This window comes from Rhynchophorus ferrugineus, unplaced genomic scaffold (assembly GCF_030347505.1).
Source record: "Rhynchophorus ferrugineus isolate W39M unplaced genomic scaffold, kcgeb_rfMv2 rfM4, whole genome shotgun sequence".
Taxonomy (NCBI): Eukaryota; Metazoa; Arthropoda; class Insecta; order Coleoptera; family Curculionidae; genus Rhynchophorus; species Rhynchophorus ferrugineus.
The window spans coordinates 16,466,024-16,493,169 of record NW_027472583.1 but is presented as its reverse complement, the minus strand read 5'-3'; the positions used below and the strand labels follow the sequence as shown (position 1 = coordinate 16,493,169).

The following is a 27,146-nucleotide window of genomic DNA, read 5'->3' as shown; positions in this document are numbered from 1 at the left end:
TCCGCGAATTTTGATCAAAAATGAAAAAAATGTGTGCTCATTAAACATGTAAAAAATCACCGAACCCAATGAAAAACTTGATATATTAGATAACAATACAATGATAAATACTATGGGGACTCTACATCATCACGAAGGTTCAGAAGTGGTTTATTGAATTCCGATATGGTCGTACCAGCAACCTTCAAGTGTATAGGTGGCTGAGGCTGCGGCCATCTGAACTGACTGGGTTTATCATGGTAAACATCCATAAATTCGGCTACGGACGGGCTACCTTATCCAGCATATCCTTCAGGTTTAGTCCTGTTTTTGTGACTATTTCCTGTTTCCAATTCCGAAGAAATAGCTGGTAAAAGAGTCCAATGAAGAGGTAATCACTGAAACAAACGCATATTTTGATGGCCTTGAGAAAATCTATTATTTGGAAGGAGTACAAAAGCTGGAGAAACGTTGGTCTAGAAGTAAAAAGGAGATTATATTGAGAAACAAAAATTTATGAAACTACCCTCGTATGCTCATATAGTATTAGCTATTAAAGTAAAATGAAACTAGTAACAAAAGAGTTTCAATAAAGGAAAATTAGATTAACATTTTTATTTTATTATTAAATTTTTTAAAATATTTGTCATACTAAGTATCGATTTGAACGTTATTTTCCACATTCTGTGACCTACACGCTTTCTGTATTTATTCCCAACCCACTCCAATTCATATTTACTTTCTAACCATATCCGAATAAAAAATAATTAAAAAATGATCAGACCCTTGTCGTTTGAGCTTAATAATAATGTTGCTTTCGATCATATCAATATGTTCTTAATAATAAACACAGTAATTAATCAATGTGCCCTCATTCAAATAACAGTAGTAATATTTGTCAATATTTATAAGCTTTATCGTTAAATTAGTTTAACTTTGTGATATTATTTAAAAATAATCTATTTTTAGTATTGTTTTGTTTTTAATTGTGTCAGCTAGCCTACCCTCTTCGTGTCATTTTAACGATCGTAGTTGTATTGATTTTGTTATTCAAATTAATTTAAACAATTTTTAGATCACAACGATATTTCAAATGTTATAGAATCTATTAACTCCGTTTATAACGAATACCATAGAGCCAGAAATATATTACAAAATTAAAATTCGAAAATAATATTTTTTATTTCATCTTTCAGTAGATATCTTCAATACTATTATTCTGTTGTACTTATATAAAGTACTAATGCCAATCAGTAAGTATTTCCCAAATTAACTAAAATTACTTAAGCTAAGTTCATCTTTGTATTCTGATACCTGCGCATTGACCAGTAGCTGTATTTCTTCCACGTTGTTGTGATTTAGAAACCCTCTCTCGTGTTTTAACGCGAAATCTTGGATAATTTCGTAAATCTATCTGATTTCGACGTTACGGTACAGTTTATTGTTGATTACGTAACTACAAATATTAGAAACTAAGAGAAGAAATATGCTTTAATAGAAGTTGGATTATTTGTCGGTTTAAATATTTTACTCCAACCCCATATTTGCACCCCATTAGTCCAAATAGGCTTTATAACCAATCCTGATAAACCAATCTATTTGATGCAAATTTTCAAAAATATATTTTTTAAAATCTGACCAAGTTTTTGTCTAATCAAGTTTCTGCTATTTTGAGTTTGATCTGCGAAGAAGTAATCAAACTTTGGGTGATTCTTGATTAGTTGTATTGGGTTGATTAAAAAAGAAGCTATCCAAAACAATTGTTTAGTAATTATTAAAGTAAAGTGTACCCATAGTAATGATAAAAAGTAATCCATCCTCTGCTTGGGATAGTTGACCACTAATGATATTTACTGGTCCTCTACACACCAAGTGATTTGAGAAAATATCAGCTTTCTCTTTATTATTTCTAGTCCAATTATTGTTATTATTTTTAATAGGCGGGTTATGATGCTGATGATTTTTGATCTTTCTCGATGCTTTTGTTTAAATATAATCTGTACCCTCAGTTGGTGTCAAGTATTCTTGAATTCCTTGGTTTTGTTTTGGATTTTGGTCCTTTTTCGAAATTCGTTTTAATTTCTGTAGTTCTTATTTGTTTTCAATTTTTTTGTAGCTTCCTTTTTTCTTGTATTTTATATGATGTATATATATATATATATATATATATATATATGTTTTTCTTGTAGATGTTTCACTGTTAGGAGTCGGGTATCATGTTTATTGCTGCTATTTCTATGTAAATTTCTGATTTCAATAGTAAATTTAAATTCGAGATCATTCTTTCTATCTTTTCTATAAATGATGGTCAGTTAATTCTATTATTACATAGTGAAGCTGGTTCCTCTTTAATGACAATTAGAGGAAATATTAGCCTTTCCTTTATTGTTTCTAATTCATTTATTGTCATTGTTTTTAATGCATAGGTTATAATGGTCAGACCTTTAAGATTTCTTGTTGTTTTCCATAACGAAATCTTCAATATTAAATTTTTTGTGATATTGTATGTTTTTAATTTATTATTTACGTTAGTACTTGCTTAGTCTCTAATACAATGATATAAAAGTTAGTAGCACTTTTCAGTATTTTTACTACCTAGTGTGTATTATTACAAAAAATTGTGTGTAATATATAGTTTTTTCTTCGAGATGCCACTGTTAGTTAGAGTCGCTATTATAAGTTGTTATGTTTATTGCTGCTGTTTCTATATTAATTTCGGCCTTTAAACGTAAATTTAGAGAAATAATTTGATCTATTTATTTTCTAAATAGTGGCTAATTCGTCCTAATAATACACTTATATTTTATGATGATTTTTTAAAATACTGTTATTATTACTAGTGAATGATCAGACGACATAACAAAATAAAAATGTATTGTATCGAGTTTTTTGTTTCTATCTGATAGCTATTATATTGTTTCACCAGTAAAGTTATGACCTCAAAATAAAAAATGTTATGGGGAAGGCATTTTTGTATTTGATTCCAATCATATATTAATAATTTAATTTCGAATGCGAATACAGTTTTAAATGTATCTTTACAGGTTCGACTGGTCAGTACCACAACTCCACCACCAACAACACGAAACCGGAATATATCTACATACCCTTGAAGGGCCCGGGATCCGCCAACGACAACAACAACATTACCAACGTGGGCCCCATGAGTAGCGCGAAGCCGCCCCTGCCTAAACAACCACCACCCCGGGTGGTGCATGCCAGCGTGAAGAAGACGCAATCGCAGAACGGACCCGGTGTGGACGACCGACGCCGAAGACGCACTATCGATTCGGTCAGCGTCGGCGTCGATTCGACGACGTCGTATAGAAGCGGTTACGGGAATGCCTCCATGGACGGACCCATGGGGCTGATCGAGACCGATCTTGATACCGAAGTGACGGTAAGTCAATGCCCTAAATGAAAACCACATTTCTTTTTAATATCCCCACAAAAATTAATTGTTTTTGTAATTGTAAACAACCAGCGTGTTAAAAATGAGGACATAACCTCAGTTTTATTTAATGTAGGTTATCACAAGCGGGGCCAATGCCAAAACCAGGAGTTTGTTGGACTTAGGGCCGGAGCCTAGGCTGACGGTGTCTCAGAAATCCGACGGGAAACAGGGACACTCCGGACGGCCCCACAAGTCTATGGAGTTCCTTTTGGACAAGCAAAACCTCAAAGTAGTCGAGGTGAGTCATTTACCGAACTCTATTACGGGTCCAGCATCGATAAAGTATAATAAAATGAGGTTATATTTAGCATATTTCACGTAGTTAAATGAAAAAGTCACGATAAAATACACTCACTATTTAGGTCAGCGTGTTTCCTTACTTCAAAAGCGCTTAACGGTTTTTTTGTTCCGAAATCTTGATCATAAATAATTTACTTATTATGTTTCGTGCACTGTACATTTGACCAGCACACCATCTATGCAATCCTTGAACTTCACCCGTCCTTGACTTGATTGATCTGTCTTAGTGCCTAGGTAAAAAGCGGCGTTGCTAAACCTCGGGAAAAAGTTAATTTTCTCATCATTTATATCCGAATATCGACAAAAACGTAAATAAAATTGAACAATTTTGTCAAATGGTCAACTAAATCGTTAACCAAAAGAATGATATAATAAGTTTCTAATAATACCGTGCGGAAGATTACGAATTGAGGAGGAAATGTGGCAACAGCGCATCTCGTATGGAGTAATGAGATAGTTGCTCTTTGAGTGGATGGTTGGATTCGTGGGAAATATTTGCGGATAGGTACTCGATACGATCGTTGTTTTCAAAGTGATGTGAGTGAGTGTAGTGGAGAAGTTTTTAAGAGGAAATGATGTTTTATACACTGCTGATCAGCGTAAGTGGCTTTTAGGTTAGGAGGAAGTGCCGCAGTGACGCAACAGTTCTTTTTTTATTAATTATTTTCCGGGTCTATCGTAAATATTGAATTGGGAGGTGCACAAGTGAATAGGGAAACGGATCGTTGTAGGCGGAAATAGACAAAGAGATGTAGTTTACCGATTATTACCTCAAGCCCATACAATCGATAACCCCTATGATATTACTAACCCAATTACGTGTATTATTTGATATAATATGTAACTAAGTTCTATTAATACAAAGTAGCAGTAAACTACAGCAATAATAATATATTAATTTTTATTAAATTTATTGAAGTTGCGGTTAGATCTATCCTGGGTTTGGGAAAAAGTTCGTGGCGTTTTTAGAATAAATTTCAACTGGCTTTATTACAGTGTAAGAATGATGTCATTTACATTAAATTTGCTTCATTATTATTGACAAAAATTTACTATTTTTCGTGTAGAGTCGTTATTTTATTGTTAAAGAACTTCTGTGGATTCTGATTTTAAAAAAAACAAATGAGGTGGTTTTCAAAAATTTTTTCTGAAAAAAAAGCTTAATTCTATTGAGATAAGTTTGCACAGACATCCAAGAGATAGTAAAAGGGTGCTATGTTAGGATTATATGGCTGAATCTCTCTCGCACATCATATATATTAATTCATCTGTAATATTTCTTAAGTTCAAGCTATAATGGACCCATACAGCTTCTTTTTGTAAACGGTCAATGATTTAGAGCTTCATATCAACATTGCCTGCTGATATTCTTGTTGTGCTGAGATTTAGTAGGAAATCATCAAATTTTTACTAGAATAATTTTTCCACCTAGTAGAATTTAATGTCTGCGATCTATATTTTCTGCGCTATTCGTAATACGAGGCCATCTATCAGCAAAAATTACGATTTTTTTCGCGACTCCAATATGTAAACTTGGGACTTAATGCTAAACGATTAGTTTTGCTAAGTATAACTAAATTACGATAAAATAGCTCAAAAACTCAATATAACATGAAAAAAAGGTTATCGAAAGAACCAGTTAATATGAATTGGAGGCGGATGAGGTTGAGTCTCCCTGTGAACTTCCAAAGTGTTTTGTATATTAGCTTAACTTTTGCGGTTGATGGCAGTAAAGCACTATCTTTTTCTTCATTTTGTTCTTTTATATATCTTAAAGTATCCTTTTTACCAACGAGGGTTTATCTGGAACGTCGGCTCCGAACCACAGTCTTCAGCATTAAGCCTATCGACTGGCCAGTGACCAACTCACAGACCATCCCAGAAGACATCCGGTCTTACCCAACCTGGTTACTAGAGTGACTGGGATGGTTATTCCTCGTCGAATTTTCCACTGTTTCCTATAAAGACATTTATAACTACAATCACAAGCATACAGTACCGTCCTGTCGCCTTAACCACTACACTATCAAGTCGATTTATTCGTTTTTTCTTTCAGATCATATGGAAAAATTTTCTTCGTTGAATCACTTGAATGGCTCTAGTTTTCTAGAAGTATCTCGGTGTTGAAAGATGCTTCATTAAGGACATTTTTTCGTTTATGTTCAAAAATGTTATTCATGATCTATAGAAAATCCATTATTTTCATGAAAACATTGAAGAAATGTTTAGTAGCGCATTCTAGTAAATTTCCTTTATAATTAAGTATCGGACCTGATAAAAAACAATAATATTATATTTCTGTACCATTGTATAGCATGTAATAAGATAGTGAGCAGGGTTTTTTTTCTTCATTATGTCGTTCATGTTTAGTGCTTTATTGAAAATTATTCAAGTCTGATGTTTTGTTATTGGCCAACCAGGAAATGTGAGATATTATGATACTATTTCATGGCCTATAAAGCAGCCATTTCTCTAAGTCAATTTGGATATATTAACACTGTAGTTTTTGATTTATTTTCTAGTATTTTTAAAACATTTACATAAACAACTTTGGCAAATCCTTACAAACACTAATTAAACCATTAATAGTGTACTTTATTTAAGTACCTACATGTGTCGCAGTTAATCTTGAAATTTAGATTAACAAACAATTTACTTTAAACTCATTTGCATAACATACTTTTTTTTGCAATATATTTTAACAAATAGCTGCTAAATGCTAAATGTTTATGAATTTCCTATTTTTTTATGGAATTTCTCTTTCCACTTCATTGAAAACCCAGTTTTCATCACCATTGATACCAATATTTTTTTTGGCTTTTATAAATAATTTTAATATATTTTCTGTTATTTAATTAATAAATATAAATAATTTAATAAATATTAATATGCCATAAAGATTATTTTATTCAAATTATATTAATTATCAATTAATAAAATAAAAAGTACAATTAAATAATATTTTGCTAATAAGATATAGATAAAAAGGAAAAAAACGATATTGGTTACAATATGGTCATTTTTTCTTACTTAAATCTTTTTGAATGTTGCGATTCTTTTCTTCTTCGTACAATTGAGTTAAGTACACGGTACTTGAGCCGATAGGGAACTTACTAAGAGGTCTGAATTGTCTCTTTTGTTGTCTGACCGTCCAGGAAGTCAGTCCGTTTCAGGCTCCAGAGGGTCATTAATTTCATTTATTCACTGATTTAGTACAATTGACACCCAACCAGTTTTATGCTCCTAGACAAATAGGTTATAAAATTTTATAGGTGGTCATTATTTCAATAATTAAAATGTATTTACAGTTCATTAGAAAATCATACGAATATAGTTCCAATTAGTTCATAATGTTGGTTTTTATTTCACTTTTTTAACACACTTTTAAAAAATTATCTTATTATTTTTAAATATTTGATGAATTGAAATTAGATTAAATTTTTAAGTTTTTGTTTTATTAATTACGTCTACATTATGTATTCTTAGTAGAAGAAATTGAATTAATAAGGTTTTATATTTTCTTACCACATCTTTCTTAAGTTATTTTATGTTGGTTATATGATTAGTACTTTATAAAATAATGAAAATATATTCTAATAATTGACATATTCTATGTTTATGACAACTAACAAATACAAATTTTAATGATTGTCTGATTGTGTGCTTTCGATCTGATCAATTTTTAGACCGCATGATTTAAAAATATTCGTTACAATTACATTTGTCATGTACGGAAACTGATTTTTAGTATCTTACTATATGACACTAATTGAATTTTTTTTAATGCACTGAATTTAACATGACGTTGATTATGATTGATGAACGTTCGCTAACATTACGAGTAAGCAGCAGCTCCAAATTTACCGCTCCAAAGTTTTATTGTTAAACGTTAAAATGTGCTTGTTAATTTAATTTCCGATTCGTTGTAGTATTATTATTCATGTTTCATCGTCACCGTGGGTATATGAATGAAATTAATGTTGTAAAACTCAATAATAATTTAGTAATTACCAAGGGTGTGAATATTAGTATTTATAATAAAAATACAATAAATGTTTTTGTATTTTTTTGTTAGGTAAGAAGGATATTTCTTTATTCGCGCATTTTTGTCATCCAATTGATCTAATTGATAAAAATTTCAACAGAATTAGATTCAAGCTTAATTTATAATGGAAAAACTACTCACTAAATCAATTTAATCATTTTTAACGTCAAATTCGAATGCTTTTTTGTTTAATTGTTGGCGAATGCGCTACATATTTTTCAAACGCATAACTCCATTTAAAATAAGCAGTAATCAGAAGGTAATTTTCGGCTTAGCGCATGCGCGTTATCATTTATTTGAACTACTTAAGTCTGAGGAGACAAGCGCTCTTCTGGAAAACTCCACGCAAGCGCACAAACTTTGTTTTGTAACTGGTGTATAAAATTTTTGGTCTAGTTTCTTAAAAAAGTATCACTATGTTCAGTAAAATATCTAGAACTTCTACTAAATCCCTTTTGGTACCTTTCAAGGCCATGTAATACAAGCGAAGGTTTCGAGTGTTTGAACATCTTTGATTTTAATCACTCATTGATTCTGAAGGAGCTAACTTGACCATTTACTATATCAATGTGATTGTCCATAGCGTTTAAAGCCTTTTTACTAAGGATATAACCACTGTAAAATGCTCATTGTTTTTCTTTGTTAAAAATGCATTGACACTTCAACTTAACCGGCTTGTAAATAAAGAATGAAGTAACAGATCGATATGAAATATTCGTTTTTTTTTCTTATGAAAGTTGAAAAATTAAACTACTAGCGAATTTTTAGTTATACTGCTAATAAATAGGCAGAATACTAAGAAGTAGTAGCGACTGAGGTTTGTTTTACTAGTATTATTTAATTATCTATATATTTGAGGTTTTAATCTAATAAGATAAATGAAATTGAAATACTGAAGCGTTATTTCTAGTTAAAATACCGTAAGACGTTGAACGAAATCCACTATGAAAAAGAAATTATGCGATAAAATTTTTGGATTATCATACCTATTATTTTGATTCTATACAATACTAAAATAGTTCGGTTATGTCCTATAGTTTTCACGTTAATTTATTAATTTAATAATAATTTTGATATATATCTTAATAATAATAGCATAATAATACTATAACACTTATTATTTTATTCAAAATACTGTTTTATTCGCAAACAATTCCAACAACATAAGAGAGCTTATTGCTCATCATTATATCATTTTCACTATGTCATCTGTTATATTACATAATATACTCTTCCTCGGTTATGAATGATAAAATAACATTTAAATTCACCTTGCGCGATTGGTACCTTAGACGTTATTATTTAACAGCTTGTTTGAATTTGAATTGATCAACAAATTAGTTTTGTAAGTTATTTTTAAAATAATTAACATAAAAGTGGATAATTGCTACTATTTTATTGGAAACAATATATTAAAATTTAATATATTATCGAGCAAAATGCTTCCAATCATATGCATTTTCATTCCTCTAATCATTGGTAAGTTAAGTATTCAAACCAGTAGAGTTTGTTCACCAACAACTTGCTTTGCGTTAAGTTACATTAAATTACATATTATAAAAATGAAATTTTCTGCTATATATTCCTGAAATACTTGTTTTACATTTAAAATGACTAAAGTCGCGTGTTAAAAGTAATATGATAAAAATATTTTAATTTAAGCGTATATATTTAGTAGTTTAATTTCTTTTTTTAACGGACTTCGAAAATGGAGGAGGTTCTATGTTCGGCTGTTATAATTTTTTTAAATGTATGTTCACCGAGTTCTCCGTCAAATGTGGGCCGATTTTCAAAATTCTTTTTTTTTACTCGAAAGAGTGCTCTTCCGTGCTGGTCCCATTGGAACCAAATTAGGATCTGTTGGGGGAAGTGGGAGAAATCGAGGAAAAGGCTCAAATTTCAAGGGCACCTACTAATGTTTGCCATATTTTTTATATAAAATAATCAGATATTTATGTATAATGTTATTGCGGAGTTGATGTGACGGAAAATTGGAAGTCGTTCACTGCAAAAGTCATTCAGTTTGTTTTTTAAATACTTACTAAAGCATATAAGACGTCGTAGACATATTGTAGAAAACTGCTAATGGTTAAATTTCCCAAACGGAGGTCGCGGGTTCGATTCCCGATGGTGACAATAACTTTTTATTGCTGTTTAATTAGAAGATTTGTCAAATCACTTAGGCTAGGTAGCGGACTCCGAGGCCTGAAGCGCTCCTTATTTTCAATAATTGTTTCTTTATTCCTATTTTTCCTTATACGAGCTGCACCTTTATTTGGCCTACCCATTGTAATATTAAATAAAATAACTACGTAATATATTGAATAAATATCTAACAATAAAAAAAGAAAAATAAAATATTTTTAACAAAAAAATTGAACCGACTTCAAAAAATAAATAAGGAATTCACTAAAAATTAAAAAATAATCAAACTTAGATTTTTGACACAAAAAAACATTTTGAAATAAAATGTGTACATAATAATCGTTGTAATAACTAAATACAAATAATCAATAACCTTATTTAACGTATCTGCTAAACCTATTTTATCTTCTACTATACAGACACAATTTAGCTTAATATGTACCTAAACTTATTTATCTATTTACAAGATTATTTTGACTACTACCAACTGATCAGTTCGAAGTCGGTGCCGAGCCCAAACAATACAAAAATAATAATATAATTTTGTGACATATACAAAAATTTAATTAGCAACAAAACAGATCTAAATCAATATAACTGTTTGGGTTCGGCAACGACTTCAAAGTGATCAAGCTTGATTATTTTTAAATTTTTAGTGAGTTCCTTATTTATTTTTTCAAGTCGGTCCAATTTTTTTTGTTAAAAAATTTTTTTTCGTATCTAATAACCTTTTCAAACGTTATGTTATCATTTTAGAGAAAAAACTACTTAAAAACTTAAATTAATACGTAAACTAAGCAAATTACATATCTTAAGTGCACTATTTCATTAACCATTTAGAATTAAACTGTTAATAGATCATTATAAATTAGGATTTTTGTACAGGAAATATGTTTAGATCTTATAATTAACTTATCCATTATATTTTTTAAAGTGAAGTATTATGAGGTATAAAAAACGTGAATAACAGGTTAATTGAAAAGTCCCCGGCCTGACACATAGATGGGCCAAAAGATGCGTGTATAAATTTGACAGCAGTCGGATCATTAGTTTGTGAATTACAGCATTTGGAGTGAAGCAACTTTTGGTATTGTAAAAAAAATGGATAAAAGCAATTTTGCATGTTGATAAAATTGATAAAGCTGTGTGCAAAAACAACGACGAGATGATGATTCGGAGCAGTGCTTGAAAATGATTGAAGCGTAATATATTTGTTGACAATTGTTGTGTTGTATTGTAATGTGTAATTTCTTTTCAGCATTTCCTATTATAATCCTTTGGAGAATAGGAGATTATAATTTTTAATAACTTGTATGTTCCATTCTTTAACCAGGAAAAGACGTTTATTGGTTAATCGTTTAGCAAATAATTTCTGTTCAATGTATCACATCCAAGAATAATGTTATAAATCAAAACAACTTTAAAACTATTTAGAGTCATTTTATATTTTCTAAAATAGGTTTTCATATTAATTTCTAAAGTTGGTTTTACTTCAGTATATAATGGAGTAAAATAAATTTACATAATAAACTATGATTATTACAAAATTATGTGCGCTGCATGTCAATCTGGTTTCGTTTAAAACTACTAGGCGTTTAATTATGAAACTCTACAAGCCATGTATTATCAATGTTAACTAACTGATTAATTAAGATATTCTTATTAGTAATTATTCTTGACTGTCTGTTCAAGATATCGTTTTAATATAGGTCGCCTAGAGCGAGCGACCGAATAGTAGAAACTTATTTCTCGGACTGATTGCCAAATAAATCTATCATGTCGGATCTAGATCGCAGAAAAATCCGATTAAGTGCCTCCACTTCTAATTCTAAAAATAATTACACATAAAACACGCAATACTCTGATTTATTTTGCTTGGTTCAAAGACGGTTTTTCTTTTCCTCTTTTTTAGTACTAAAAAACAGTAGTTACATATGTTTTTGCTTTTATTAATTAGTAAGTTTAATGAGTTTCGTTCTGTTTTTTTTTTTGATTCAGGGTCATGGTTATAGACTCAAGTGATGTAAAGGCATAAGATTTTTCTGTCTTTTCTAAAACGCTGGAAATAATGCTAGGAATGCATTCAAATATATTTTCTTCCACTGTTATGAATGCATCATATTTTGTTTGTAGGGCCCAACAAGCATTTTTCTAGAGCTTCGACCAATAGTATATTGGTGAAACTGTCAAATGAGATGCCTACGCATTTTGACATTTCTCTCGTAGGCTTCCATGGCTGGATATAGGCATATTTCATTTCATTGTCTTCTACTACATAGAACCAAGTTGTCACAAAACGTTTCGTAATAATATTGACATATAAAGGGGTGCAGTAATTATCATTTTTATATCTATATGTATAGCATGTACGTATAAGTATGTAACGTATGTTCGGAAAATCGACACAATAAGAACCTGTTAATCTTTAAGAAAGTAATAGAAAAATTATAACTCATATAAATAGTATTCGAAAATCGACGAAACGAAATTGACGAATGAATAATAAGTTGATAAGAAACTGAAGTAAACTTTTAAATAACGTATTAAACTATTATCTAACAATGTTGCGTTAACTCAATTTTTATTCATCATTGTAGCTTTCAAAGTTTTTCGAATTACGAATCCGTTTTTGTATCACTTCAAAACTCGAAATATAATTCTAGTCCATGCCTTTTGTTTAGTATTCTGTGAAATATTATAATATAGTTGTTGTTTTTAACGATATTATGTCATTATCTTACAATCCTCTTAAACAGGTGTAGTTTCTTTCTAACCATATCATATACATCATCGCCTTATTTTTTGCCAAATCTGTTCTTCTGACTTATTTTTTTGTTCTTTATGACATTTTGGACCTACTTTTCGTTTTCATATCATTCAAACTGAATTGACCAGTACCTAGCTTTAGCTCGATGGATGCCAGAATCTTTTTTAATCTATCAAGACCATGCTATATAATATTTTTTATAAGTATGAATAGTTTTATCGCTCCGATGAATACGATTTTGTAACATATTCTCAAAATCAAATAAGCCTTTTCAATTTAAATAGCACTTAATTTATATCAAAGCATTTTTTTCAGTCATAAAAAATAGTGATTACTGAGAATCACATATTTACATTGGTTATTATGTTTGTAGCTACTAAGCTACTTATAGCTACTATACTAAGCCCTTACAAATCTAAGATATCAAATTATTTTAATTCGTTGACACTAAGAAATTTCATCTATATATATATATATGTGTATATATATATATATATATATATATATATATATATATATATATATATATATATATATATATACAGAGAGAGACCTAATTCGAACTAATGCCAATCTAAAAATGTGGCATTGTTATTGTTGATCTATGTATGTATAAAACTGATACTGTTCTTCGTAGTTTTACCAAATGTGATGCCATAAGTTAATAATTTAATATATTTGATTTTATATCAGCATTACATTTTTTTTCTTGTAAATTAGCCGAATTTTGGGTCAAGACAGTATTTTTTATGGGACCCTTTGTTTTCTATCTATAATTTGAAGGAAACTGTAGTTGAGTAGCATCGACAGTTTGTAGGATTACACAGTAAGGCCGATTTAAGTGACATAAGAGCGTTTACAAAGTTTTAAAACAGTGAATTTGACGTCGAGGGAATTGAACGGAATTCTCACGGAGGATCGGTAATCAAATGAATATTTAAAGATTGTTATAGAAGCAGGAAACCATAAAAATCCGTAAAATCCTATATGAAAGTGCCACTCTGTCCGACGTATTTACCAAACATTGGTCCTCCTATTTTAATCACTGCTTGTTTCAATCGATAACGTTTAGGAAAATTTCACACCCTATGAATAAATACCTTAAATGATCACTTTCTGGTTTTGTTTCATCTCTTTTTTTGGAGCTTTTCCTGCCACTTACCATCCAAAATGTCAATTTTGCCATTAAATTATATGAGGAATCCGTTCGGCTCTCATTCGGCACATATGTCCAAACCATTATATTATTATTATTATATTTATAGTGGGTTAATTTGGAAACACTATGTTAGACAGAAACTAGGGCGGATCAGACTGGTTAGTTGGAAGATACTCTTAACTTGACCTAAAATCAAAGAGATTGGGTTGCAACCAGTAATCCAAGGCTTCCAAATCAAAGTTCTGCGATTAATTACCAATGCTTTTTGTTACGTAACCGACGAAAAACTATCCGCTGAACTCGAAATGAAATGGATTTACGACGTCATCCAAGATTTCATCTTATAACATGAATTAAGTTTATAACAATGTCAATTACAGCTGTTGGGGAACGCACAGGAAATCAGGCTATTGAAGCGAACCAAATCATACGAACTTGTATAGTGTAAAGTGTTACCCTTAACCTTAGCTTAAGTAGTTTAATATTATTTTAATTTGGGAAGTAGAAACTGTTGTATTTATCCCGTACCAATATAAATTAAGATTATACTAAGCAAATCTAATGCAAGATGTAATTATTTAAAACATTGGTTAAAACTATAACAGTGTTCAAGTCCTGGAGCTGTTCGGTAGAAGTTGTAAGATAAAAATTTGTGTCGAATTTAAGTCAATTTTATTTTAGAAAAATGGCACTAATTGTTATAACGTTAATTATAATGAACACTAGAAAGATTTAATGTCATTATAACTTCATGATGATTTATGGAAAATTCTCAATATGTTTAAAAAGTGCATTGATATGATATTTTACAATATCATGTTCTGGAATAAATATACAACAGGATAAAACATCATAGGCATCACTATATACGATAACCCGCCTGCATACCTCTATCTTTAAAACCCGAATGCACTGTGGAATAGCTGTATTCGGAATTCCTCAACACCTAGTACGGGACACCAATTTCTATACGCATTCTGTCCCATACAATTTATGTAAATATCAATTGTTTGGCACTAGAACGTTTCGGTCTAAGAGGATTTATAAAATCTATTCGACCATTGTAAATTTCTCTCCAACAAGCCGTTCTGTGTTTAGTACGAAAGTGAGATATGTAACGGTGTCAACATACAAGGGTATAACGATGATGTTGCCATTCAAATGAGCCAATTTATACATCGATTATTGTATTTTCACGTCCAAAGTTGGTTATAAATAGAAAATACTTGAACTATAGACCTTTCGCGGTTGTTTTCACTATACGAAATTATATTCGCTCGTAATACGTTTTTCGTGTAGTTATGGTGGTTCGAGCGATACGTGTATTTTAATTTTTCAGTGACATTTTCTTTATTCTATAATAGGTCTAATGGTATGTACGACGTTATTGATTACTCTATGTCTATGGCAGTACTTTCATTTTAATTAACATCTATCTTACACTAAAAGTTTCCAAGTTCAATTAAATCATCAATATTTGATAAAACATCATTACTACGCCAACATATTTTGCTTATTTATTATTTTTTCTTCTGAGAAACTAATACTGAACAGGATTACTATTAGCTTTTTATATTAAAAGTTTTATGTGTATATTCATTATAATGATATATTCAGTCCAACGCCCTTCTATTTTTTTTATTATAAAAGAATTTGTTTCTATACTCAAAATATAATCTCAGTATCGCCTCTTCTTCGTAGAGTAATTTTTTGAAGTCTGCGAAAAACTGCTAGTCTCTGGGAGCTACTAAACCTGGATGACAAGATGGGCGAGGGAGTAGAATAAAACATAATTTATACATTGTTTTTGCCAACTTATGATATGGTGCATTGTTTTTTTTTCTTGATGTGTAACCTCAACAATTCCATTCCATGACGCCATGATGACATGATTTATTGAGACATTTTAGTGAAGAAAATAAACTCTACTAATTTTTTTTTTATTAATCTCTTAGAAGTATTATATAATTTCAATTATATGATATAACCATCCTGACATGTAGAAGATCACTTCAGTAAGTGATCTGCTGTACAACTTCAACAACTTCAAAGCTGTCAACAACAAAGCCATAGAATTAATTAGTTCGTATGATAGTTTGCGTTTGAGCCTATGCACTACACTGTCACCGCACACATTTAACTGTTTGGCGAGTGCATTAGGATGCACTAATAGTCTTTCAGAGTACTTCGCACTAACACTCCGAATCACACTCGTTATGGGTTCTAAGGGGATATCGCGTTGAATCAGTTTGTTGGACAAGTAATATGGGGCTCGACGATGACTCGCAATACTTTATTCTGGAACCCCTGGAGGATATCTACATTAGATTTGATAGTAGTATCATATTAAATGGGGTTAAGTATTGACTTATACAGCAAATCTTTGTTATCTAATGATAATTTAGATTTACGCCCTATCAGCCAGTACATTTCGTTTAGTTTAACCCCAAGCTATTTGCGTTTTGCTGTTGCGTCACTATATGTTTTTCCATGTCAAACGTCGATCGAAATGCATTCCCTGATATTTAACGTTGTCGGCTTGCGGAAGTTCATGATTTTTCAATTTTACATGTTTTTCTACAAAAGGTGAATATCACATGGGTACATTTTTTCTCATTTGCTTTGATACGCCACATTTTCAACCACAAGACGACTTTGTTAAGATGAAATTGGAGGATTCTTGTGACTGATATTGGATCCTCGTGTGATGATAAAACCGCTGTATCGTCAGCATATGTTGCAACAGTAGCATTTCGGTCGGTAGGTCAGCTCTATACAATAGATATAACAGTGGGCCAAGAACACTGCCCTATGGAACATCTGAATGTTACGTTGATGTTTCTTCTGAAGTAATTCTGGAGTACTAATTTTTCTAACGTGTCCTTAAAATTACAGATCAATTTTTATACATAGAATTTTGTTTTGAATCTAGTGTACTCAGAATTACATCCATGTTACCTGTACATTTTCTGAATTCTTTGTTAAACTCCCTTTACCTTTAAAATATTGTTTTAAATACATCTCGCTACATTATAGTACCAAAAGATTTGATTCTTTTGAGTCCAAGTTATCCAAGAGTTGCAATAATTCTTGGATAACTCCTGTTAATCTGAGAATGGAGTCTCTTCTTAAATATTATTGCCATTATTTTAATTTCCTCAGTAATAGTTGATATATGAAGGTATTGGTGTAAACACTCATTCCTGTTGCAAAAGTGAAATTAGTGATAACAAATTTAATTTGTGTTAATGAATTATGTGAGTTATGAATAGTTAAAATGATTTAATTTTTACTTTTCTATTGTATTTTCCTCTTATAAAAGTTAACTTAAACCTATTATAAACGTTAATGTAATTTTACAATGGAATATGTTCAGGTATCTATTTTTATTGATGAAATTAACCTTTCATCATTTAATTCATATTATTTAAGAGTTAGTTAAGAGCTACTTGTTTATAGTCAACAAATATTCTTCTTGATGAAATAACACTAAAAATTTAAAATTAAACAATAACAGTTACTGTCACCAATCGTTAAAAACCAGCAATCACAAACGGATTAATAATAACAAAACATTTTTAGATATAAATTGTGTGAACATCATTCCTTACTTTAGACAAACAAAAAGCAAGAAGCAAGAAACCGAATTCCTGAAAACTCAAGAACTATCACCACTTCTAAGTTTTTATTTCCAATATTATTCGTTTTTTTACTGTATAAAAATATTTGGTTTCGTGTTTTGCTTTAATTTCAATGACACGAGATTTCTTTGTTTATTAGAGATCTCGTTCTTTTTTATGATTTGTTTGCTAAAATCCGACAATAACCTTGAATCTATCTTCATAATATTCAGTTGCAATTTTATGGATCTAATTTCAACGTTTAACTATTTTTAACGTCGCCATATTTAATTTTTCCGTATATTTTAGCATAATTAAATATACCGCAATTTTTCCAAGAATTTTAAAGAAAGTAATCTTTCACATTTCTAAAGATTTTAATTATTTTATGCCAAAGACTATAATGGACACGTCCATTTCTTGTCGTGTGATTGTAAGGTGGTAATACAACTGTTAGGTATTCGACCGTTAGTTTGGTACCTGTTTAGATACCGTTTGGTACGTGCAATTTTTAAAAGAAGTATATTAAAAAGTGATTACCAGCTGCCAGGTATCAGGTTTATTGCAGAACGATAATATTTATGAATGATTTTTTGTTTCTTTATTAGTCATAATTGTGGCTCTAATTTTAAAGCAAATGGTTATTTTAAGTGCAATTAAAATGTAAATAAATTTCAATTGTTAATAGATAAAGAACTTTTTATATAATGTAATAATATACAAATCTTTCTAATCTTACTTTTCTTATATATTCATTTTATAATGCTTGCATGTATTCCTTATATTTTCCTTATATCAGATCTTTCCTGTCATATTTAAATTTTTGGACACAATTGATATATCCAGTGCTAGGCTGTCTGAAGATTTTTGAGGGCCTTTATGGCTCACCAAGCCATTGACATTGACATCAATATCATAATAGCCATATTTAAATCATTGAAATTAAAATCCTCAGTTGGAATATGATGAAACAGTATTTATGATAATACTGGTAAATATTATTTATGGGCTCTAAAGTAGTTTGATGGGCTTCAGCAGCTGCAACTTCTTAAAATCAACCAATAAATATAATAAATATCGAATATGAAATTTTGAGCGTTCGATTCAATGATACCAAATGGGTAATTGTTATTTTTTATACGGAAATAGATATAGCTGATAAAAATATGCAAGCACCAAATGTTATTCATGAATTATACAATCTATTAATGACCTGATGGTTCTTCCGAAAATATATTAGGGTAAATGGCTCCGTGAATGGACGAAATGATTACATGATGTAACCGTTATGTATTGACGCTATAAAATATTAAGAAAATACTAATAGATAAAAAAGGACAGCGGTGCAGTTTTACCTGAAGACGCTTGGGCAGTCGATGGTGGCACGTCTGAAGTGAGTTGTTAAAAACCGGTACACAATTGTGGACGATATAATAACTAATTACTTGACGAAGTAATTGAATGATAGCACTCAACCATCTTGCGTTTTCTGATATCGTTTCTTTTATTTACGACCAGTTAAATATAAAATAAGTATCATATGTAACATTTTTAAATTAGTTTTGTATAGATTAAATAGATACACTTATGTTATTGGTCTTTGTTAAGCAGTTTATCACTCCAATGAAGGCGTAATTGAAAATAATCCGATTTCCAGCTACGGTTTAATATCCGCCCACTCGGCAGCTGCTAGCCATTCTTCGACGTCACCTTCACTAGAGCGTTGGCAGCAGCATACAAACGTAACCCCTAAAATGAAAATAAACACGACTATGAGGGAATGTGGGTTAATGCGCTTTGAAACAAAATCCTAGCCTATTATCGGTTAGTTCTAAGCGCGACCAAGCCAAACACAAAAAAATAAACATTTGTCCTGTAAAGCTGCGCTTCCGCATCTAGAGTTCGATGGCATATTTTACGGTTTATTCTTTGTTTGAGTTTTTTTCATTTTAATTATATTAAATTGGTAAATTGATGGAGTTGATTGTATGATGCTCGTAAATGCGGTGGCCGGGGTATAAGAACCGATATGATTCATTAATTGAGTTACTTAAATATAATTGTGGACATAATAGTCCATAGCATGTAGTAATTTAATTGAGTTTATAAAGTACTTCATGTATGTCTTACTCTAATCAGTATTAATTAAACTAATATAGGAGTTTGCAGCATATCACTTTTAATACACTTATATTTCCTTTTAGTAATTTAGTTTTAATTTTTTATTCACTAATACAGCGTAATGCTTTAACTGAATGGATTCCGAATATCATATAATAAGGCTGTATAGATTAGTTTCAAAGACAACTATTGTCATCTATAGCCGCTACTTTTACCTATCTTTCAGCCAATTTACGGATTACATCTCAAACAACCATGGATCTTTTAAGGTTATCGATGAATACACCTATTTTTAGGTATCTTCATAGGAAGTGAAGCGCTGCTCAGACAGGTCACGACTTATATGTCCATCAAGTAGAAATGAAAAGATCTGGAGAATACGGTGGGTGAAGTAGAACTCCAATTTTAATGTTTCCAAGTATATTTTCACCGGTTTTGCAACATGGTTCAAGCGTTGCTATGCTGAAGAATAAGCTTGTTGTGTCTGCTCGTATTCCGGCCGTATTTTGTGTAGAGGTCGACAGAAACGCATCAATTGTAGTCGATAGAGATCCCCATTGATAGTTTTATTAGGTTTTAGCAGCTCATAGTATAGCATACCAAGCTGATCTAACCAAAATTCGAAGTATTAGCTTGGTGCCATAGATGCCATAGGCTTTGCCGTTGATGTTGGCATGCATGGCCTCGAGGTCCCTATGATTTGTTTTTGGATTATCGGAATGGATCCACTTTTCGTCACCAGTATCAATACTATGCAAAAAACCTCTCCAATTTTGCCGTTGAAGCAACATTTCACACTTGACTAAACTCCTTTCAATGTCTCTTGACTTCACTTCAAACGGCACAAAATATCCAAGCTTTTGGATCATTCCCATGTTTTTCAAGCAATTGTAAATGGTGTTACTCCCAACAATTCTGCATATTATTCTTGTGTTTTACACTGATCATCATTGAGGAACGCTTTCTAATTCTCGTCTTTAAATACTGAAATCGATTGAGCATGAGGCTGTCATAAGTTCCACAGAGCATTCGATGAACTTCAGCCGCCTTTTTCTGTGATTTACTCGGTGCAAATTTGCTCAGGCGATGCACTTAAAAATATTTTGTTTATACTTCGGTGAAATGTAAGTGTTCCTATACTGTAAAGTGAAGTAGTAATACATGAAGTTGACGACAAAGGTACGGGATGTGGTCAATAACATCACAATATCATTTGTTTTATAAATTTTTATTAAAATTTATATAAAAATATTTTATTAAGCTTTATTCATCAAACACAATCTTCATCAAGAGTGTATTGTGCGGATTGTGTATCGATCGTTTTTTGTTTTAATAGAACGATTTGTTTTTGGTTGGTTTGTATTGATTTATCCTGACTTCTATCCCCTCAGTTGATGATAATTTTGATTCAAGTTTGAAATAGTAAGTCCAATATATGGATTGTTGTCGCACCATAACATAAGATACAATTTTCAATTAGTAGCTCCAAATAACACTTTAGACCATCGTGTTGTTTTTAATCCGGTATCAGAAAAGGTAGCACCCACTTCGATAATACAGTCAAAAATTGTAAATTGTGTCGAATATCTCACGTTGTCACTTTCATTTGTTTCACCATACTAATCAATGAGTGCTTCGGAATAGGTTACTTTTCTGGTCGCTACGCTATTGTTTGAATTAATTCAGTGATATTTATTGCCATCAAAAAAACTACACACCGTTTTCCACGCAAGCTATTTTTATTTAGTGTTTTAAAAATAACAAAATTACTGTAACTTCCAAAGGAAGATTGGGAATGACATATATTATAATATATGAAATATGAATATATATATATATATATATATATATATATATATTGAATTTGAATATTGAATAATGTGTTAATTAGCATAAATCTTACAAGCTGAACTTATTCATAATGGATTTTTTCTGCTAATATAGTAAGAATTTATAATATTCTGATTATTTATTTTATAACTCTTATTCAAGACATTTATTCAGAAAAATTGGTAAAATATATATTAATCAAAATATTTTATATTATTTTATATAACTTTTTCCCATCAACATGGCAACATGACTGTGTCGAAGTACTCATTGGCCTTTAATATTCCGTCTCAGTGTTGATGTAAATGGTTTTCCTGAATTAACCCATTATTGTATTTGATCCACTTTTCATAATCAGTTACAATCAAACAACAAAAACAATAAGTTTTAAATGAATACTATAATACAAAATGTAAAACTGTTATTTTATATAGAGAAATGTCAAAAGCATCGTATTTAACAGTTAGACTACGTTGTTTAACAGACGCGACGACTATTAGCGCTTAACAATTATTAATTTAGTTAATATGAAACTTAAAAACCCATTAAAAAGTTTTTTTTTATATTTACATACCAATAGGTACCAATAAAATAATATTTGGAACTAAAAATTGTCTCTTGGTTATTGAAAGTTATGGTTAACATATACAGCACATCTCCTCCGTTTCGACCGGACATTTTTCCAACTTAATGCATAACCTATTTTTATTAAACTAACATCACTTTGGATGAAGGACATTCAAAATTTTTACCGCAGAATTAATATGTTGTTGGATGAATATGACAGGTTGAAAAAGCTTGATTAAAACAAGAAATTTCTTAATCAAATAAAAAGTACTCTAATATTAAACACCACCCAAATTATATTAAAGATGTCGTTTGTTTAACCTCAATTAAAAAACAAACACGGAACAGCAGGCCTTGTTTATTAAATTAGTGGGATCTGGTTATTAATTACTGTAGCGTGACAAACTAATTATACTAATATTTTTGTTATAAATTGAATAATTAGGTGTAAGAGTATAACTAATTACTTTCATCTTTCTTAAATATTATTTGCGAAGATCTATCTTATTTTACTCGTTTCTGTTGTTGGTCCAATATTAAATTTGTGATATACGTCTTACTTTGTAAAATGTATTTTACGTATTGAATAAGATGAATTCATAAATAAGATACTATATACAAATACATAATAAAATTTTAATATCAATATATTTTTGGAAACGTAGATAAACATTAAAATATATGTGGAAAAATTTTATGTATTGACGAAAATAGAATCCCTGAGTTTTAAGGTTAAAAATACCCTTTTCCCAGAAATATATAAATGGTGTATTAGTTCTTAAAGAAAATAATGAGTCACCATTGGGAAAATATTCAAATGTATCGAATTTCTTTATTTTTGGTTACAGTGAATAAATTTTGTTAACTTTTTTTAACTTACAATAAATCGTACTTACTCGGCAACTAACAAACATTTTAAATTAATTTAACTTTAGATTCGTCATAGTTCAGTAATCTCTTATCATGGAAGTTCAACAGGGTTGGTTTTGTTTGATTATCTCTTTCATGACTCTCAACAGTTTCCTCTGATTGCTTTTATTCTGATCGTCCAATGGGCCATTAACAATCTTTGAACTCGGTCCTGTAATGGAGCTCATAAAATATTAATTGTAATGGAATGGATTCTTCAGTTATGAATTTATTTGTTTTTAGTACTTCATGGTAAATCACATGGTTCTAATACCACTGCCACGTTAAACCGTTGAATTAACCCATGACTGTTTACCTTTGAAGTACCTTTTTTAACATTTCTAAGTAAGGGAACCACTTTTCTTCAGACTTTTGGGCATTTACCTTCCATTGATTAATTTTTAATTGTTTAGGTAATTATTTAAATATTCTTGAAGTAGTGTGAAAAGTTAAAGCTTGCTTCAAGAGCATCCCACTGTAACTAAAATATTTAACACAAGAATTTGACTATGAGTCAAAATACAGATTTTTCTATGTTTTTAGAATATAGACCTTAATATTAATATATAATAATTAATTATTATATTAATTAATTACTTAATATTGAATATATTGAATACCCCCTCACTAAAATTTGATTAGCTCGATGGTATTTTCTTTCCTTGATCTTAATCGATATTTTCTCATATTAAAATCATTAAAATATCTGGTACAAACTCCAATATATCTGATAAACTCCTAAATATTGTTCAATATTCAGTTCAATAGGGTGGTACTTTATTTTGTCTTAGCCCTAATATATATAAATATAATCATATTCACGTTGTTATCTAGTTTATAGGCATTTAGAAAACATCATTTATAGCCCATTGAAAATGAAGATATGTTTCTTGTATGGTGTTTTCAACCGCTAGTACTCTAGTATTATCAGTAAATACGGCTAATTTGACGTCTGCAAATGGAAAGTCGCACCTATACAGCAGATAAAACCACTCGTTACAGCTCGCTTCCACGGGACACTCCTGCATTTATTGTTTGAAATTCGAATCGGTTTCACAGTCATCACCCTCTTAGTTCTCGGAGGCCAATAAAACAGGAACTCTTTATTTATTCAAATTCGCTTATTCCAGTCTGCTAAGAATAATAACCTTATAAAATGAAATAAGCTTTTGAATGGGTAGGGATACAAACTGTCTTAATCAATCAATCAATCTTAATCATCCTACCGTTAACGGCAAACTAGAGCTAAATCAGTCATCAATCATCCTAAGTTTTCGGAAATATTTTCACTGATTCATAACAATTTTTTGCAATGCAGGATTTATCAACATAAAATATCACAGACAATCGCAAGCACTGCAAACAAACTAGACTAGAAACAGTGGTCGCAACCTACAGGCACCAGCAGATACAAAAATAATTTTGAAATCACTTTTAGTGAGATTTTCAAATGGTCAATTCCAGATAATTTTCTTTATGTTTCGGGTTTGTTTCAAATTAGTATCAATTAAATATTATTTAAATGTGACAATACGCGGACACAATATTTATGGACTTATATTGCCAATAAAAACAGCTTTATTTGGTTTGGCAACATAGCCACATATATTACGAAACACATGATCTAAAAGCGTGGTGGTGGACAGATGTTTTAAAGGAAATATACATTATACGCTCCCATAAAAATTGTTTCGGCATAAAAAGTCGGGATAGGCCTACACTGGGTTTTGAAATATATTTGGCAAGAGAAATGTAAATGCACACGAAAACAAACACACATATCTTGGCAATTTTGTAATTTTCATATTATTGTACATCGTGCGGGAGTTTATATCCGTAACGAAACTTGCAAACCGTAAAAAAACTGTGCATAAATGTATGTTTTTGACGCATTTTAAATCTTTTGTTTCTATACATCAACGCCGTAAATTCATTAAGCAGTCAAAATTGCAATTTCATTGCTTCCAAATGTTCTATAATCACTGTTTTGTTGTTTGATTTTAATAAATCTGCTGCCGAAAGCTCATAAAACACTTTGAAAAAGGAGGGCAGATTGCTACAATATGAATTCACATTCCATTTACAATTTCAAACGCAAGAATCGTGGGTTAGAGTCATCTACATCCGCACCAAAACGATATATTCATAGCTATAAAATCTTACTCTGCATATTACGGGCTACTAAAACCGAATGAAACTTTTACTTCAAATATCTATCTGCGTAAACAACGTATTGTTGTAAAACAGACCAACGATAGCGAAGACAACATTCAACCACATGTTGCAAGAGTTGTAAAGGATAAACTGTTCAGCCTTCTATTACCACTTACTCAGATCATTACATCGTATAGCTTGACTGGTACAGGATTTCAAAATGCAGAAAAATTGGGAAAAATATTTAAAAAGTAATGGAAATATTTGGTTTAATAAATATTATAATAATTGTTCTCAATAAATGCTTTAAATTAAAAAAAAACTATCAGAATATATACAAGCTCCTATTTAGCGGAAAATATAGTTATGGCAATGATACTTCATCTAAATAAATTTTCTGAATTGTTGGTAATATTGTGGCTATTTTATTAAATAGCATAATCTAGGAAATATAATGAATGATGAATGATATATTTATATCTCTTACATTACAATAATTCATTTGTTTGTAAAATTTTGCGTAGCCCATAAATGTTTTATTTTTTAGTGTCAACTTAGATCATCTTGTCTTCTATCTAATATTTAGATTAATTTATATCGTGTTATCTTAATTTATATTCTATTAGCAAATATCGTCTATATTTCACCGTAAGTCTGTGTTATCGCATTCCATATACTTGAATCAATTTTTTTGGCAAATACCACGTTGGCATTTGGGATTTGCACCGATACCCATAGAAAGTTTCCCTCGCTATTTTTAAATCGCGAACATCGTTCCAAAAACGCAATTCAAATTGAATGAACGGTCTATTCGTTTTTGTTTTGCACCCAAACAATATTTTTACTAATAGAATTACATTTTTTAGTACTACGTTTAAAAGGGTACTAAAACAAAGGAGCCGTGCGGGATAGGTACTGACAAACGTGAAAAAATCGAGAAAAAATAGATAGGTAAGCTTGTTGGTTGGTTTTTATTTTGCAGTGGTGCCCAGTCGAGCTTTGAGCAGCTTTTGTGTTTTTTTTAATATTATTATGTTTGTGTATCTAACCCAATATTTTTATATTATGCGTAGCCTTACCTGTCTATTTTTTCTGCGTCTAAGTATATAATTTTAACTGCAATAATTACATAGTATTTATTAGATTATTTTATGACTAATTCAACATATCGTTTTATATTTGTATATATTACATAATTATCTGTCACTTTTAAAATTTTCACTTAACTGAATTTTGATATGGTGTGATTCGGAATTAAATAGATAGATGTTGTTGTTGAGTCCCAGTTCTAATAGTCTCCAACTGAGCTACTCCCTATCTATTTTTAGTGACCATACGCCCTGAACTGAAATGTATCTTAATTATTATAGTATATGGCTAGAGAACTTTGACCTAATTCATTGACAATCTTCATCCCACCTTTGTCGATCTTACAGACTGAGTTTAAAAAAAGCAAAACTCAAAAATCTAAACACAAACAGCAACGAAAACGAAACAACAAAACTAAATTTTCTTCCGAAAAGATATGACTCCAGCAATTGACAATAGTTACGCGGTAACAATTTGCTCATCTTACAGATTAATCCCAAATGCCAAAACTCGATCAAAAGCTTGTGAGACATCCAGGAATATTGCAGGGCAGTATTTCTTTTCCTCAAATGCTTTTTTAATAGCCGCAGTTACACAGTTCTTAACACGTTTAAATATTAGGTTTTTAAAATAGTTTTGATATTGCAGGTAACAGCGAAATATCTGTGAGATTCGACTTGTTCTGCAGGTTTGTCAGGTTTTCATCAACATGATTATTGGTTTTCGTAGCAGTTCTTTCAATAATCCAGGTAAAATGTCATCTATTCCATGTGCCTTCCAGAGATGTATTCATTGTGGCTTTAAATTTAAGTACCAAAAGTAGAAAGTTGCAGAAAAACATCGATATGGCTAAAAAGTATCGATATTTTTTAAAAATATTATTTAAATTATACAAATATAATGAAAAAAGTAATAAAAAACACTATGGAAGATTAAAACTGTCCAGAAATCTTGTTTGTCTTTCAAGATTAAGTAACTGAGTATTATTCATAATAATTTAGTCCGAA

General features: G+C 30.5%; 1 protein-coding gene across 3 annotated transcripts in view; it reads left to right on the top strand.

Annotated features, from left to right (window-relative positions):
- The window catches only part of LOC143195499 (uncharacterized), a 186,863-nt gene that overhangs the window by 139,908 nt on the left and 19,809 nt on the right, over positions 1-27,146 (top strand). The window contains exons 10-13 of one of the 3 annotated variants that reach the window (XR_013005548.1): positions 3,024-3,379; positions 3,507-3,671; positions 25,917-26,001; positions 26,788-26,888. Coding sequence is in view for 1 of the 3 variants with exons in the window: in XM_076402717.1 (XP_076258832.1) it covers positions 3,024-3,379; positions 3,507-3,671 (521 nt within the window). In the remaining 2 variants the exon portion in view is untranslated. The remainder of the gene's footprint in view (positions 1-3,023; positions 3,380-3,506; positions 3,672-25,916; positions 26,002-26,787; positions 26,889-27,146) is intronic. The other 2 variants (XR_013005547.1, XM_076402717.1) reach the window with 2 other exon arrangements.